This window comes from Stegastes partitus, unplaced genomic scaffold (assembly GCF_000690725.1).
Source record: "Stegastes partitus isolate 25-593 unplaced genomic scaffold, Stegastes_partitus-1.0.2 Scaffold123, whole genome shotgun sequence".
Taxonomy (NCBI): Eukaryota; Metazoa; Chordata; class Actinopteri; family Pomacentridae; genus Stegastes; species Stegastes partitus.
In genome coordinates this window covers 237,054-255,275 of record NW_007577854.1, presented here as the reverse complement: position 1 = coordinate 255,275, position 18,222 = coordinate 237,054, and the positions used below count along the sequence as shown (strand labels likewise).

At 39.7% G+C, this 18,222-nt stretch overlaps 1 protein-coding gene across 1 annotated transcript; it reads left to right on the top strand.

Annotated features, from left to right (window-relative positions):
* Nucleotides 1-605: 605 nt before the first annotated feature.
* On the top strand, nucleotides 606-18,030 carry wdr19 (WD repeat domain 19). The gene is made up of 36 exons (XM_008278413.1): nucleotides 606-677; nucleotides 2,728-2,819; nucleotides 2,929-2,994; nucleotides 3,119-3,244; nucleotides 3,443-3,558; nucleotides 3,665-3,780; nucleotides 4,119-4,199; nucleotides 4,486-4,598; nucleotides 4,710-4,883; nucleotides 5,130-5,200; nucleotides 5,286-5,458; nucleotides 6,206-6,326; nucleotides 6,484-6,590; nucleotides 6,717-6,833; nucleotides 7,227-7,382; nucleotides 7,939-8,086; nucleotides 8,289-8,496; nucleotides 9,111-9,270; nucleotides 9,364-9,474; nucleotides 9,590-9,699; nucleotides 9,787-9,844; nucleotides 10,223-10,363; nucleotides 10,488-10,570; nucleotides 10,654-10,737; nucleotides 10,826-10,972; nucleotides 11,866-11,990; nucleotides 12,139-12,248; nucleotides 12,347-12,415; nucleotides 12,504-12,581; nucleotides 13,919-14,015; nucleotides 14,131-14,255; nucleotides 15,670-15,751; nucleotides 15,893-16,043; nucleotides 16,193-16,316; nucleotides 16,423-16,499; nucleotides 17,252-18,030. Exons 1-36 carry the CDS (start codon nucleotides 672-674, stop codon nucleotides 17,361-17,363), a joined length of 4,035 nt encoding a protein of 1,344 aa, XP_008276635.1. The 5' UTR covers nucleotides 606-671; the 3' UTR covers nucleotides 17,364-18,030.
* Nucleotides 18,031-18,222: the final 192 nt, after the last annotated feature.

The following is an 18,222-nucleotide window of genomic DNA, read 5'->3' as shown; positions in this document are numbered from 1 at the left end:
TAATACTCTAAAGTGTCTTTTCAAACACCTGTTCAGAAAAGGGAATTTCAGCTAGCATCTCACAATCACTTGAATTAATGACAAGAAACTCTCTACAATATTTAAAAATATGGTCCCCTTAATAAATAGATTTTTGGACTAATTTTTGCTTGCAAATAAAAAACAGATTATATTGTAATAGTATCAAAACTCAAGTCCATTATTAGTTGTAAACGCTGTTATTGCTATATACCTTACTGTAGGTGGTGTACTGAACTCAAAATGTTGTTTGCTTACAATGCTTTAAAATCAAAATTCTAGTTTCTGACCTTATTAGTTAAATATTGGAGTTGTCTCCATTCGAGCTAAAACTCTAATACTGCTAGTAACACTACTGTATGGAGAGTCTATTAGCAGGAATTAACCATCATTTTGTAGTGTGAATCCTGTCACGTATCTTGAAAATTAGACTAATTCCATATTTAAAAACTATTCTTCAGTAGAGGACATTATTCTGCACAGTTTTGTATCGGAGGCGCTGATTGGCTGTTGACTGTTGCTATGACATCGCTTCTGTAGACGCTTCAGAGTGAAGCATTGTGGGAAACACACGAACCGTTTATGTCGAGGATGTTTTGAGAGAGAGAGAAAAAAAAATCGATTCAACGTTCAAGTAACCAAATGCCCTCAAGATGAAGGTTGGTAGCAACCGAAAAACTGAAAACAACAGCGTTACTTCTGGTTTTATAAATCCGGTGTTGATTTTTATCGCATGAACGAGCTTCAGCTAACGAGCTAGTTACTTGCTAACTGTAGCGTTACTTAGGCAGCTCCTGGTAACCGAGCTACCGTGTTAGCTAACGTAAAGGTATTTAGACAGAAACACTCTTTAGTTGGATATTATGTTGAGCAAAGTCAGCTTACGAACTGCTGTTCTAGGTGTGATATTGAACACATTTTTTTCCTAAGTTTGAGTAAACTTATGTAAAAAGACTGTGTGTGTTACAACGTTAAAGACAACTGAAAATAACCCTGTCTGGCTAGCTGGTTAATAGCCAGAATAATCACAACACAGTCTGTCAAAGTAGTAGCCTGCATTATTTGTGATAGTAAGCGAATATTCCCTGTTGCAGCTTTCTGTTATCAGTCGTTTTTAACAGCTTATATTTTTGTAAGTTCTTGGTTTAAAAAATGTACGTAACTAAATTAATTTTAGCCATTACAGTTTAACCATGTGAATGATCAAACATTTGTCACTATATTAAAATGGAAATAACCCATGCTGATACATTTTGTGTGACACCTGTTGCAGATAACAAATATTGTTTCATGAGGAAGTACTTCGTCCGTGTTTATACATCCACTTATCCGTTTGACATTTCGATGGTCATGCCTTTAACAAAACACGTTTAATAAGAGTACTTGATTAAAGAGTTGGTCAGATAATCTTCTAAATTGTGTGTGACTGGAATCAAATATTAATGTCAGCAAGTGCCCAAACTTAAGCTTACTGTAAACACCAAATATTTTAAACAGCAGTTTAAGACAGTGACAAACAGGACACGAGAGTTCAAGAGTACTATATGTTAAAGTGGCACTCTACAAACTTAGAGATGTATGTGCACGAAGATTAAGTTTGATTCAGTTTCAGTTTTCTTTAAATAGAGTCAATTCATAAAACAAGCACTCTCAGGGAACTTTAAATAGTGCAGACTGTAGCATCCTTCTTTTCATCTGAAATAAATCAGTCAACATCCACACCCCTCTGTTGTTTCGTTATTGACCAAAGTCAGGGGAAAATGCTGTGATGGCAAAGATCCTTCTGTAGTTCCATATAGCTTGATGGAAGGATGACTGCCTCTACCAATTAGGGGGCTGAAATGAAATTCTAGCCATGTAACACAAATGTTCCACACAGTGCCCTGGCATGCTGAAGCAGAATACACCCTGCTGACTCAGACCTCATTAATATGCACTGAAGGGAGCAGCTATATGATTTTCAATCAAGATGGTAAAATTAGAGCAGAGAGATGGAAAAAAAGATGAAAAATGAATGTTTGCTTTCCAGCGAGACAATAAAACTTGAACTGAGGAGCGCTTTTGTAGTCTTTGATACATTTTTTTCAAGTGATGTGCTATGCTTTCAAATAACATGAAATTAGTTTTTAACAGTTATCTTTGAATCATGTACAGCCATCCCCTGTTCAACTGTGTTGAAGTCTAGCTCCTTACTGAAAGAGTTTTGCAGTGTCTGTACAGTACATATCTGTCCCTTGATCCTTATTCTTCCACAGGAACATGATTATTTGCTGGAGGAATTATGAATGAGGCAGGAATGAAAGGGAAGCATGGCCAAAAGTTATGTAGACGTGCCTGAGCTATCCTGACTTTAAGTCCCTTCAAAAACTCCAAAAAGTGCCTGTTACTAAACTTCCCATAGATGAGCTTGACACAAATATTGATTAGATCCACTCTCATGTTAATACCCATAACATTTGTAGTGCAGACTTTGTGTTCAATATTTGCAGTCTCCAAATCAAACTCAAATGAAGTCATGTAAATATTTTTTAGGCTTGACAAAGCTCCTCCAGAGCCACAAAGGGGGAAAAAAATTGTGTCACCTGTTAAGAAGTATTCTTCTTAACCACAAAATTAATTATGACATAGATATTTGGTAGAGTGGCTGAATGAAATGATGCAAGTTCAAGGACTGTAACATGACTTCAAAAATAATCTTTTTGTCTGCAGAGTCTTTTCATTCTTGCCGACACAGCATGGGTGGGTTCTAACCTGCTCTACAAGTGGCAGAAAACTCTTGGCAACTACATTGCTGTCGCAGGGTGGGTAACCTGTTGTGTTTGAGAATACTGTGTAATATTTTGCTTTCCTTTTTTCAAGATTTACATCAGAATGGTACATGAAATTTGAATTGCATTTCTAATCATACAGACAGGACAACTCAGTGAAAATATTTGATCGACATGGACACAAGTGGACTGAGCTCAGCCTTCCTGGGTAAGTGTGAGAACATGATAATGGCTCCAGTTTTCTCTCACGAAGGAGGTTGAAGTGATTACCACTTGCTGTTGCATCCTACAGTAAGTTACTTTTCTCTCTCTTCTTTCTCTCAATCCCATAGGCGCTGTGTGGGGATGGACTGGGATAAGGATGGGGACATTCTAGCAGTGATAGCTGCAAAATCCAGTTCCATCTACCTCTGGGATGCCAGTGTCAATAAAACATCCCAGATAGACAGTGGCATGAGGTACGACAAGCATGTAGCATGTTTTCAAAAAGAGAGAAGGTAGCAAATTATTAGGTTCTGATCCAGGTATGCTGCTACTAGCTCAATAACTGATGTCTGTGTTAGTTTATTCATAATTTCAACCTATGCTGCTCAAACATTTCTGGTCTTTTCTGAAAACCTGTTTATTTCTTGCTGCTGTGTCTGTGGTTTAAACAGGGATCAAATGTCCTTCCTCTTGTGGTCAAAGACTGGCCCGCTGTTGGCAGTCGGGACAGCCAAAGGAAACCTGTTGATCTACAATCAGCAGACCTCTCGCAAGATCCCTGTGCTGGGTAATTCACACACAACACCTCTGCATGTGTACTTTTTTATGGTTTGTAAGTCTTTAGTTTCTTCTGTAGTATTGACTTTCTGTCCCTTTTACTTCACACATGTTAGGTAAACACACCAAGAAGATCACCTGTGGGTGCTGGAGTACTCAGAATCTCCTGGCTCTGGGAAGTGATGACAACACACTGAGCATCAGCAATCACGAGGGGGACACCATCAGACAGGTAGTGATACGCACACTTTGTATGTCAGCACGAATATAATTTTTCTTTTTCTTTTTTTTTTTCTTTCTTTTTTTATGTTATGGTTGTTTTACTGTTAGTGGCATCCAGGTGCACCCGCTTATGCTTCTAGGTCACTCATATGACAAGCAACCGAGAGTAAATGCTACATTTAAAGCTACAGTGGTAATACTGTACATGAGAGATTAGTGAAAGGATGCAAACTGAGGTGGTTTTGAAAAAGCACAGAACGCACAGTATTACTAGTTATATAAAAAAGAATAAGAGAAAAAAAAGAGCCAAATAAAATGATGCAGCTAATTTATCTGATCTTTTCCCAGACAACTCTTCGTGGTGAGCCCGCTGAAATTAATTTTTCGGTCATGAAGACTGATGAAAGGTCTGCTCAAGGAGAGAGCACTGTAAGTTTGTTTTCTTCAAGTACATATATGTTGTATGTATATATATATGTATGCATATATGTTGACTACTGGCCTTCATTGTGATAACTAATTTAATATAAACCAGATATAAATTGTTCATAAATTGTAAAGCAAAATAAAGATTGATCTTTAGTGTGCAGAGGAACGAGGATTTCCAGTTCAGTTAGAATTCTTAGTAATGTAATTCAATGATATATAAGGGATTCAGGATGTAAAAGTTATGTCATGGCAGATGTTCATCCTATTGCAATCTTTGACCCTTTAGGTGAGTGTGTCAGTAGGCAAGAAGAATCTGGTGCTTTTCAATGTCAACGACCCTGAAAACCGAATAGAGCTGGCCTTCCAGCAGCGCTATGGGAACATTGTGTCCTACCGCTGGTACTGCACATCTTCACACACATACACACACTGCCAAACACTGGTACTGCATCATGGCTGAGATATTCGTACTAAAATGAATTCTCTCTCTTCCACTTTCTCCCTGTACAGGTACGGTGATGGGTATATCCTCATTGGCTTCTCACTTGGATACTTTGTGGTTATTTCCACACACATCAGGGAGATAGGGCATGAGCTCTATCAGGCTCACAACCACAAAGATAGCCTCAACAGTGTGGCCATCTCACCAGCACTAAACAAGGCTGCTTCATGTGGGGACAACAGGTACACACAAGGTTTCTAACAAAAAACACCACTATTCAGACAGTTTTTGTAAAGATGTAGACAACGGTGATGTGTTTATCATCAGGGAGACAGGAAATTTGCTCTGTCAGGCTTATGAGTTTAAAGATGGATTCGACAGTGTGACCATTTCATTAGCACTGAACAAGGCTGCTTCTTGTCAGGACAACAGGTACACGCACACACCTTTTTTAAAGTCAAGAAACTAGACCTGTGCTTTTATTGCAGCATAAAGATCTGTGAGCTGTCTGATCTCAAAGATATCAGCAATGTGGTTCAGCTGGATGATGAGACTAAAGGTGAGACGGTCCACTTTCTCAGCCATGCTTAATTTGATAGGCCATTTTGAAAACATGGCCCACTTCTCCATCTCTCCTCCTGCAGGTCTGGATCAGCTGAGCTGGACAGATGACGGCCAGCTGCTGGCTATTTCCACACAGAAAGGGACACTCCATGTCTTCCTGACCAAGCTGCCTATCCTGGGTGACAGCTTTAGTACCAGGCTGGCCTACCTCACCTCCCTGCTGGAGGTCACCATCTCCAACCAAGTGGAGGGGGTGAGGACACACACATATGCACATACACAAATGTACACACACACACACACACACACACACACATACGGAGACACAGTAATAACAATGGTATCTAACATTTAAGAGTTTTCTCAAACAAGACCCATTTGTCTTAGACAAGGGAAAATGAACACCACAGCACAGCAAAAAAAAAATGCGCAAAACTCAAACCAATTCAGCACTATCTTTTAAATCTATTTTAATGGTTGAAAATGTTTTAGAATTCTCTGCAGTAATGAGAAACATCCTCAGTGGTTTGTACGAGCTATGATGTTTAAAGTGGCAAATCTGGAGGTATTAAACAGGAAATAATGTAATTTCCTCAGGGGTCATCCAAATGTGTTACAGACCAGAGAGTAGATAATGTTTAATTTATGCTAGACATGGAATACAATACAAATTTTGTCTTTTTGTCACAAACACAAAATGGTCAGTCAGTCAGTTGTTCCTCTGCCTATGACTTAACTTTTCATCATATTTAACTGAAATTTGTCAGGCAGTTTTTGAGATGATTTGTGTGCTGACAACAAAACTTCAAATAACAACAAAACAGAAAAGTTTAAGAGGCTTGCAGTAGTCCTGACAAGAAGCGAATAATAGAAAATTCACTAATTAACAAGAGGACATGCTGTATATAAGACTGAACCAACAGTGTCTTTCTTCTGTCAGTGGTAAATACTGATGTCTACATTCAATATTCAGTCTGTCTCTGTTGCTCTGTGATTTCAGGAGAGTCCTGTGGCCATAGAAGTAGAAGTAGAGCCCACGTTTATTGCAGTGGGACCGTACCATGTGGCTGTGGGGATGAACAACAGAGCCTGGTTTTACGCCCTAGTAGACCAAGAACCTGGTGTGTGTGTGTGTGTGTGTGTGTGTGTGTGTGTGTGTGTGTGTTGTAACCTCAGAAACAATATTATGTGGTGTTTGCGTGTAAATTAACTGAGTCACGTCTGAGTGAATGAATGTCTGCACTTATTTGTCACTGAAATGTTTTGTGTGTAACTCAGGTTTTAAAAAGCTGAAGGACATTGAGTATTTGGGGACAATAGCCAGCATGTGCCTCAACGCAGACTACGCAGCAGCGCTGTTTGAGGGAAAAGTGCAGCTGCACATAGTGAGTCATCTAATGTGTGCTTTGTTTCTCTTTTTATTGACCAATGAATGATCATTAAACGGGCTTCACTATTTACTGTCTTAGGATGAATAAACTACAAATCTGTGTGTTTGTGTTGTGCTTTAGATTGAAGACAAAGACCACGAGGAGAAGAAGCCGATGAAGCTTTTTCCAGACGATGACGGAAAAGGCCGGATACTTTACCATGCCCTCACCGCTGACTTTCTCTACTACAGCACTGATGTAAGACTCTGCAGATGCTCATGTCAGTCAGCCACACTGCTCCATAGTAACAAGAAATCTGACCTTGGTTGTTGTAATTTCTGCATCAAATGTTGCACTCCTGTATTTGTTCTGTATAGAATCATCAGTTAAGAGAGTGTGGATTTTGAGTTGTAAATAATAAATGATCAGTTTTGTCTTCTTTTAGTTGTTACAAACACAGACAGTGGTTTAAATGTGTCCCCTCTAACCTCTCCTCATTTTCCCTCCACTTTCTGTTTTCCCCATAATGAGTCTATCACCTATTCTTTTTTCATGATCCCTTCCTCCCATATCTGCTTCCATCCCACCATTTGATCAGTTTTTTCATGTGGCAGTGCACTGCTACTAGAAACTGTAGTCTCTTTTTTTCAGTCAGGTAATGTGGTCTGTGTCTTGGTGGAGGACTGGGAGACAGTGAGCAGCTACAATCACTCAGTCGGAGTGAGGAAAGTGTTTCCTGACCTAAATGGCACACGACTGGTGTTCATTGATGACAAGAATGGCGGCTTCCTGCTCTCCCCAGCAAACGTCAGTACAAATTTACCTCACACATCCCCATATGCAAACACTTTATAAATGTAATCTGAGGCATCATGGTAGATGCAGCAATATTTCATAACGGTAGGATTTAAAAAAAAAATCATAGACACTATTAAATATTGGCTACCTGACAGCCGAGTGTTTTAGGTACAGAACACATGGGCACAATTGACAGCAGGTTCCTGATTCAATTCATGACCAGCTCAGACCTTTTCTGTACATCACTTCCCTTCTCTCCTTCTTCACATTTCCTGTCTCTCTCCACTGGTGAAGATGGTTAAGATACCACACTATAGTAGTAGTAGTAGTAATTAAAGGATCCTCAGTACAAGAAAAGTTCAGACTACAAATAAATGATGCACAACTTCTGAAGAAATCTCATGACCTTATGTTATGCTAATGTGTCATAGTACAGTTTATAAAGTTATTTTTAAAACCCTCAGGTACAACATGCTTCAAAAGAAAAAGGACACAGAAGTGTAGATATAGATGTAACTGGTATTAACAAGAGTTTGATGAGTCTGTGCATGTTTGTCTAATTCAGGCAACAGTCTCCTGTGTCGAGCTCCCCAACTTCTCTCCTACCATCACAGGGATACTGTGGGACAACTGGCATGCGGACAGAGGAGTGTTTGTAGCTTATGACGATGACAAGGTCTACACCTATGCCTTACATAAAACAACCATATATGGTAAGGAGATGCCACACCATCACACATATGATCAATGATAAGTGATCAGTCCACTTCTACCTACCTATATGTATTTAACTTTAGTGCACCAGTCTTGGCTATAGTCCACTTAAAATGCTACTGTAAGTGTAGTCCTCTAAAAGAAGAGACAAAACAGATACAGTCTTTTAAATTAAATTTCCTCCTCTGTCACTCTGCTCAGGCCCACAGGTGGTGTTGGTGGGAAGCACTGCACTTCCCTTTTCCCAGAAACCTTTGCTCTTGTACAACGGTGAGCTGACTTGTCAGACGGCAAGCGGGAAGACCAGCGAGGTGTCTTTGAGCACACACTCGTTCCTCAAGCGCTCAAGTGGCACAGATTCAGTGCCAGAGCTCAGCAAGCAGCTCGCCCAGGCTATTATGCTCAAAAGGTTAGCCATGCTGCAAATACTGTACAATGTATGCTTGTGGTAGACACAGCTTTGACGACATATATCTCTGTGATCTGACATGTTTTATGTGTTTGCCAGTTGAAGAGTAAATTGGGTTAATTGATTTTTAGCACAGGCAGCTGTACTATAAAAACAGTTTTAAACTGTTAGATATTATAAAAGATTTGGAACACCCAAATGATCAGTATTCTTTATATGAAGGCTTTACATTTTTCTGGAATTTTCCTCTGGACATATTTACCATGATGCAGTGGAAAAAATCATTGGGAAGGAACTGTCATACCTTCCCAGTGATTTCAGCACTGTACAGAAAAGGTTTTTGTTTTTGGTCTCCTACCAATTCGTCTTAGAGAACGCTTTCAAATTTGCACTCTAGTCAGTGAAGTAATCTACATTTCAAATAAAAGCACATTCACACAATTTAGCATTTAAATACAGCAGTAAAGTAATGTAAGGGAGTAAATAACAGAAAGAGCTAATAAATAAATAATTAACACTTACAGTCTATCACACCTTGCAGCAAGAGAAAGAACCACTGAACCAAGCAAGAAGAAGGATGAAGGATTTCAAAATAATGTAATCTTGTCGTCCAGGTTCCATGAGGCCTGGGATCTGTGCAAGTCTGCAGGCAGTAAAGCCGACTGGGCAGAGTTAGGCAAAGCCTGTCTGGTCCACATGGAGGTTGAGTTGGCCATCCAGGTCTACCGCATGAGTGGCAATGTGGGCATGGTCCTGTCACTGCAAGATATCCAGGTAACACACAGTTTGTTACACATGCTCCTTAATACAAACAATAAGTCTCTGTGTCCTGACAAATTTGACATAACACTTCTCTGCTCTTTCCAGGGTATAGAGGACAAGAGTTTACTGGCAGGACATTTGGCTATGTTTCTGGGTGACTACAACCTGGCTCAAGACCTTTATCTGTCCTCGTGCTCCCCTATCGCTGCCCTGGAGGTGTGTTTGTATTATTGTGTAATAGAGGGCTGGCTGCATTCGTCTCATTCTGGCTTCACTTGTAAAAACCGTAAGTGTAAGATCATTTTTATTTGTGTATGTGTGTGCGTATTAGATGAGAAGAGACCTGTTGCACTGGGACAGCGCTCTTATGTTGGCCAAGAGACTCGCAGAAGACCAGATTCCCTTTATATCCAAAGAGTATGCTGTCCATCTAGAGTTTATGTAAGTGAATACACACATAACACATACACACCATTCTGTATACTTGGTCTTTTACATATCACTAAACCTCTCTCTCTCTCTTCGTAGTGGAGATTATGTAAATGCACTGGCACACTATGAAAAAGGAATGACGCAAAATAATAAAGTAAGTGCAATCCAATCTTTTAGCTTCTTTACTTTCCGATTTAATTTTTCTTTCTGTAGTGAAATGCGTAATAATAATTGCTATTGCACATACAGAGGCTGTTATTTTGAAGATCACAGAGTCTTTTCTCCTTACCACAGTTTGTTGTCCTTTCCACTCTGTTTACATTTACACAGAATCCTTACAAGTCTGGTATGAGGATTTACTATATATCAGGCTTAGATCCTTTCAGCTTCTCCTCTTTGTCTTTGTTGTTTTCAGCACAGTTTAGCAGGAAATACATTCAAGGCTCCAGTCTGAGGCGATGTAAGAAAAGTAATTCCCTTTACAGTGTCTGTTCTCACCCGTTTCATTCTCCCCCTCTCCGTGCTGATCCAGGACCATGACGAGGCGTGCCAGGCAGGTGTAGCCAGGATGTCCATCAGGATGGGTGACATCAGGAGAGGAGCAGCTCAGGCTATTCAGCACCCAAGCAGAGTCCTCAAGAAGGAATGTGGAGCCATACTGGAGAGCATGAAGGTGAGTTTAGCCTTATTGCTTTCTTTTTGTTAATGATGTGTTTTGGTAGATGCCCATATTAATGATTAACAGTATGTTTGCGCATGTTTAATGTTTTTTGGTGGTCGTCTTTTTCTTATTTCAGCAATTCTCTGAAGCCGCTCAGCTCTATGAAAAAGGTCAATATTACGACAAAGCTGCATCCGTCTACATTCGCTGCAAGAATTGGTGAGACAAATATCAACACACACCAACATTCACATCTACAAATTTCTCTCCTTCTTAATGCCATTCTGTATTATGTTGTTCAGGGCGAAGGTGGGAGAGTTGCTCCCAAATGTCTCCTCTCCCAAGATTCACCTCCAGTATGCAAAGGCCAAGGAGGCAGACGGCAAGTAGGTTCTTAGTTTCTGTATATGTATCCTCTGCAGATGACTATATCTTTAAAGGAGAATTTGATCTAATGTCTACTGTGTCCATCAGGTATAAGGACGCAGCACGTGCCTATGAAAGTGCGAAAGACTGGGACAACGTGATCCGTGTGCTGCTGGACCACTTGAACAATCCCGAGGATGCTGTTCGTGTCGTTAGGGAGACACAGAGCATCGATGGAGCAAAGATGGTTGCCAGGTAAGACGAACAGGCAACCGAAAACAGGCTAAGGCTTAGAGACTAGTGAGGAGTTTCTGCTCACTGTCACTATGCCTTAAAGCTAAGCCAGAACGCTCACTTTTCTAACATTACTTTTCAATTATTGATTATTTATAAGTGATGACATTTTATATGTATATAAAGATCAAAATTCAGCTTCATTGTGATATCATAATGTTCTGTGAAAACACCTTTCAGGCCATTTTTTAACGCCGTGACCCTGACACAGAAGGGAAGATTGAAACCATATTTCACATTTGGTCGAACACTGAACTGGTGACAATAATCCTGTGTGCCCACTTATTAGATTCCTTCACACTCTTTACTACATATATTGTATGAATCTAGACAGGCATGAATGTAAACTGCAAATTCAGTGGTTAATGGAGGCATAATAATAATAATATTATAATAATGGCAGTAATTGTAGTTTAGTTGTATCCATCACAGCAGTTGTCACCTACTGCACGTATGAACCAGAGAAGTCTATTACAATTCAAAGAAAGAAGCTATTTTGACAGGAACAACACCTACAACCAGGAAATGGCACAATAGTATTTGTATTTCCAATTCCTATCATTTCACGTAAACATTTCTTGAACATCCTCATCACTTCTTTTACAACTGCTGATGTTGACCTACACAGACTGAGTTGTACCTGCTAGATACATTTGCAGTATCAGTCATTCAAAACAAATTCTTTTAAAGAAAACAACTGAGTATTGTCACTATGGATTAATTATTGATTATTCATTCAATTAATTGAAATTCATTAATCAATTATCAAAGTTGCTGCTGATTAAATTTCTGTCAACTAATGTTAGTTTTTTTCATTTGGACATTAATGTTTAACATTTTTCTGTGTGCTCCAGGTTCTTCCTGCGGTTGAATGACTATGGCTCAGCCATCCACTTCCTGGTTCTGTCTCAGTGCAATGATGAAGCTTTCCAGCTGGCGCAGCAGCATGGACAGATGGAGGTCTATGCAGACATCATCGGTCAGTCTGTGTGTAGGAAACATATAGTAGCAACATTTTTTGCTCGTGGCCTGAGCTGTTTTCGGTCAATGCCATTTTAATTAAATGGTCTGTAAGTTTGGTAAAAAATGTCTGAAATTTCGTGACTGGTGGGATTTGTGTTCGTCAGGCTCTGATGCGACACAGGAGGACTACCAGAGCATTGCTCTCTACTTTGAGGGAGAGAAAAAACACCTGCAGGCTGGCAAGTTCTTTCAGAAGTGTGGGCAGTACAGCAGAGTGAGAACCATTCATTTATTTACTCATTAATAACTTTATCATTGACATCATTTAAATTAACTCACACTTTCTCTTTGTTTCTGCCCGCCATCTCTCAGGCCCTGAAGCACTTCCTGAAGTGTCCCAACAACGAAGACAATATGGCAATTGAGATGGCTATTGAGACGGTGAGAGCTGTGTGTGTCAAACTGAGCTTGTCAGTACAAAACAAACTGGACATTCAGGTGAATGTGTGTTTTTGGATGTGTGTTCCAGGTGGGCCAGGCCAAGGATGCCTCTTTGACCAATCAGCTGATAGATTACTTGATGGGGGAAAGTGACGGTATGCCGAAGGTAATATGTACACTGGAACACTGGATCCTGCTGTTTTGACTTTAATTCAGAAATTGTGACTTTTCTAGCTGCATGATTTTATTATTGTTATTTCAGAATTTAAATAATCATTATACTTTAATATATTTTCTAATCTGCAAGGGTGGTGTAAAATTGGAAATGAGGGCACATATTCACAAAGCTTGTGTTTTTAGAAATTATGGGCCTGACAGCTGTGCAGAGAGCTAGCAGGAATTAGGTTTTTTGGCAAGTTGTCTGTGAGGAAGTCAGGTGGCTATTCGCATCATAACAGAGACGTTAGTAAGATATCCATCCATCCATCCATTTTCTATACACCGCTTAATCCTCACTAGGGTCGCGGAGTGGCTGGAGCCTATCCCAGCCGACTTAGGGCGAAGGCAGGGGACACCCTGGACAGGTCGCCAGTCCATCGCAGGGCCACACCTAGAGACAGACAACCAAGCACACTCACATTCACACCTACGGACAATTTAGAATCACCAATTAAGTTAGTAAGATATGTCGTAAGTAAAGTACATCCCTGCAAGTATCTCTGAAATGCTGCCTTGAAGCACTGATGTAGAACATGTTCAGTGCTGCTGTTATCAGGGAGGTAAAACAGTGAGGGCCAGATTTACTCATTTTAAACTGTCCAGCTGAAAGATGTGCATTATTTGTCAAACAAGACTGATCTGTTAATGCAATTTGATCATATCTGCTTATAGTCAGTAAAGTGTGCCTCTACACATATGCATTGAAGGTTCCTAAAAACAGTTTTCTGAATCAGCTCATACTCAAAGCATTGGGGTTCCTACATAAAGAACAACAAAGTTAAAACAGATTTTTGTCTGTGTTCTTGTCTGGTGGGAGTTTCTGTTGTAAAAATGTGATGTTGTGCATTTCTATCCTCTGTTTAAAATGTAGCAACATTTGCATGAACATCTGATCACAGTGTTTGTAGAGTTAATGCACTGAAACCACACACACACACAATCCTGAAGATTTGCGAAGATTTTAAGTGTTAAAACATTATTAAATATGCCTAAGAGGAGTTTATTTTTCTCAGAACTTTAACTTACTGCTTATTTATATTATTATACTATACTGTACTATAGCTTATAGAAAAAAACTTAGCACTTGTTTTCCACAACCACTTAGATATACATCTATAGGTAGACAACCCCAGTTCTTGACTGTCATTATATGTTGTCTTAAATCAGACACTGATTCACAGATTGTAGGCACAAAATGAAAAAGCCCCAGTACTGTTATTGTATTACCACTTGTGTTCATGTATGTACAAAAAGCCCTGAGTGACGTTTCTTTTTTCCTCCCAGGATGCAAAGTACCTGTTCCGTCTGTATATGGCTCTGCAGCAGTACAGGGAAGCTGCTCGCACTGCCATCATCATCGCCAGAGAGGAGCAGTGTGCAGGTACAAACGTAATTACACAAACATGAACCAAATGCTGATGTACCAATTTAAAGCACCATAACAAGTTCATTCATATACTAATTGTGTTTTCTTTTTGTGTGTGTTACTACTATAGGTAACTACCGTAACGCCCATGATGTGCTGTTCAGCATGTACACAGAGCTGCAGGCTCAGAAGATTAAGATCCCTGCTGAGATGGCCACCAATCTGATGATCCTCCACTCCTATCTGCTGGTCAAGGTCAGTCCAGATGATGTCCATCATGCTGCTTCTCTGAAGCTAACTCTCAAAAAATATTGGTACATTTATGCCACTGTACAGTATTCTAAAGTTATCTGGTGAACAGTTCTGAAGAAGCATACCAGGGCGCCCGTCTGCCTTTCTTCCACTGTTGTGCCTTTGGCCCTGCTCTTACTTGGCATTACCATCTCTTAGGTGATCCAGACACAAGTTTACAGCTCTAAGTATTTTGAATTATTGAGCTATTCATTCTGCAAACGGTTTGAGTAAAAATAAAGCTCTTTAAAGTGAATGACTGTGTGGCCTGTGTGTGTAATCACAGGTCAGGGCAGGTCTGGATTTGACTTGGAGATAATTGCAAATTTGCTACTTCTACTGAGCTATGCCGATGTGGGCGGATAGAGATTCACAAAATTGGACCTGTGCATGACTCTGGCATTTGGTCTTTGCAAGTGAAAATAATGTACAAGTTTATTTGCATAGAGCAGAAAAGTGAGATCTGATCACAAGTGGTCACTCCAGACTCATGTGGAGATGCATTCTTAGATCAGGCCACTTGTGATTAAAGACATGTTAATGCCAGGCATGAACAGGATGTTTTTACTTGATCCCAGTACTTCGCAAATTAATGGAGTAATGTGCCCCTCAGCCACGTGTCATCTGGAAAGAATGCTGTTCAATATCAGCAATGACAAAAAAAAATGTCCTCCTGGACATTTCAACTTTTATTTGACCTCACAGTATATGTAAAATAAATGGGAGATTATGTCCTTGATGAGAACATATGAATGAACTGTTCAAACTTGTAATATCTTCTATAATGAACAACAGTAAAGGTGCCAGTAATCTTGACAGAAAGTGCTTCTTTAAACTACATTGTATAATTCATCCTACATCCACCCAACCGGTCGAGGCAGATGGCCGTCCCTCCCTGAGCCTGGTTCTGTCGGAGGTTTTTTTTCCCCTGCGGGGGTTTTCGGTTCCTTCCCACTGTTGTGGACTGCTTGCGGACTGCTGAAGCTTATAGGGAATCCAGATGTTTTGGATTTTTGGGTGTTTCTGTTTCTGCCTTTGTGAAGCGCTATGAGATGACTTGTTGTTGTAAATATGCGCTATACAAATAAAATTGAATTGAATTGAATTGAATTGAATTCTAGGACAGTAAAAAAACAGCCTGAAACCTCCTCATGCCGACACCTTTTTGACACATGCCTCTGCTTGACTTTCATCCCTTTCATGCTCAAACTTCAATGACTTCTGTCAGGGCGCATTACGAAGAACGGCTGATATACTGTCAGCATTATCAGCCATGTCACAAGGCATGTTTGGCTTTCATAGAGTTTCTTTTCCAAAAACTTGTATTAATGTATATCTGGGTAAGTGTTTCTAACTTTGTGAACTGTTTTTAATGTAGATCCATGTAAAGAGAGGAGACCACCTGAAAGGAGCGCGCTTGCTCATTCGTGTCAGCAACACCATCAGCAAGTTTCCTGCACGTGAGTCAACATGGAGAATTTACCCTCCCTCCAGCTCTAATCTACAGTCCAATTCACAACAAAGATCTAAATAAGGCCTGAATGTTACTACAGTTTTTAACTTATTTGACAGAAGTCTCATCAGTGTTTGTGTGTGTGTAGATGTTGTTCCCATTCTGACGTCAGCAGTAATCGAATGTCACCGTGCTGGACTCAAGAACTCTGCCTTCAGCTTCGCTGCCATGTTGATGAGACCAGAGTACCGAAATGATATCGACACAAAGTACAGGAAGAAGATTGAGGCTATGGTTCGGTGAGTGATGGGGATGTTGTTCTTCACACAAACTGTATGGACTTCCTGCCTCATCTGTTCTTACTTGTTCCATGCTCACTTTCTTCTCCCCCTCTATCCTACATCACCTCTTAATCTTTGTCTTTGCTATGTTTATGTCTGAACCACAGACGTCCTGACACATCAGAGCTGGAGGAGGAGACTACTCCATGTCCCTTCTGTGGCTTCCAGCTGCCACAGAATGAACTGCTGTGTATTTCCTGCAAGAACAACATTCCTTACTGCATCGCCACGGTACAAACACATGACCACTCATACGCTGCATTTCTTTTGGATAATATTCCTCTTTATCTGTCTGTACTTTTTCATTCTATCCGTGTTACATTTTCTTGTTCGTCAGGGTCGTCATATGCTGAAAGAAGACTGGTCCATCTGTCCTCATTGTGAATTCCCTGCTCTCTTCTCACAGTTTATTCTGTAAGTGGCACTAACTGTGTTTGAATGTAGTTATAGATTTTCATCAAAAGCGAATTGAATTATTTGCAAATTATAGACACTGCAGTGTGACTGTTTTTGACCACATAAAAGTGAAGTTGCAATCAACACTATTAAACCAGCTTATTTGAATTTTCGAATTTCAAAGGATAGAAGACTTTTTTTTCTGTTTTTTCTTTAGATTTGTGGTCTCATCAATCTGATTGACATTTAAAATTCAATGCAAAGCAACATACAATGGAGGAAGTTTTAAAAAAAAACTTCAGTTATCTCCAGACACAATCACTACTAGCGACAGATCGTTAGTTGATATGACAACTAGCACACAGTTGTTTTTTAATGCAGCTTATTTCTGGTTAGTTACTACATGTCCATTATGATCACGTAACAAGTTGTCAAGAGTGCAACCACAGTGCAGTGCTGCAGGTGTCCAAGGCAACAGTATTTGCTATAGCTGCTACATGCTAAGAGTGCTTACAATAAAACTGATTGCAAACAGTGCTGGTAATCAGACCTACTGTTTTCTGTCTTTATGCTAAGCTACGGTAAAAGTTTTCTGGCCGTAGCCTTACACCCTTTATACAGTCTATGCTTACACCCAACAAACATAAGAGGCGCAGCGATCTTGTCATCTAACTCTACACCTGGAAGCGAATATGTATAGTTCCTACAATTTGATGGTTTTCTGCCAAACTTTCATCGTATTCACAGATGTACATTGAACTTTGTTTCAGGCTGCTGGAAACTGAGACAACATGTCCCATGTGCTCTGAGAGTCTGAGCGCCACACAGGTGAAGAAGATCTCTGATTGTTCGAAATACCTGCAGACTGATGAACTGGATTAATGAAGAAAAACAATAAAATAAACTAAACACCAACCATGAGACCAAATGTAAAGTAAAAATGTATATTTTGCTTAAATTGTATATTTAAGACTGTTTGTCACAGTGGGAATCGTTTTTCTACGCTTCTTTTGTTTTTAACTAAAAGTTTGCATTTCCTGGTGGAACTTCTGCACAGAAGTGTTAGGAAACCACAGGAGTTCGTTTTCTTTCTAACTGCAATCGTACAAACTTGTGCCTGAGCAGGCACAGCTGCTCCGCCTGGTGCTGTGGTCACAGCCAGCAGCAGTTATCTCTTTCGTTGCACGGCTCAGCTTTGGATGAGAGGAAATGCAAGCATTGCAAACGAATGCAAAAATAGCAGAGAAAAAGAATTTCCCACCACACCTCTTAGAGGGTTGTGAATTTTTACAATATTCTGTATTCATATTTGCAAAAACTTTTTGAGGGTGATTTTACGATTTTAAATTTGAGTAAAACATTGTAAATGAAGGGGCTAAAGATGCTTCAAACAAATGTTTCTGTACGAATGAGAATATTTGAATTTCTGTCAGTACTATGACAGTTACTATCATTAATGGAGTAATCCTATTTTCTCAAATATATATGTCAAAATAGCAAAAGGTGGCAAATTGCTCTTGTTTTGTGAAATAAACTGTTCAAAACCCAACAATATTCAGTTTACTGTGATAGAAAACTGAGGGACAAAGCTAATACTCAGTTTATTGGCTGAAATCTCAGAATTTTTATTACGTGTGCTTAAAGAATGACCTAGAACGGTTAACTGATTAACAAAATGTTGATTGTCTATTTTCTGATGATCAGCAAATCAATGAATTCACTTTTTCAGCTCTGAAGTTGG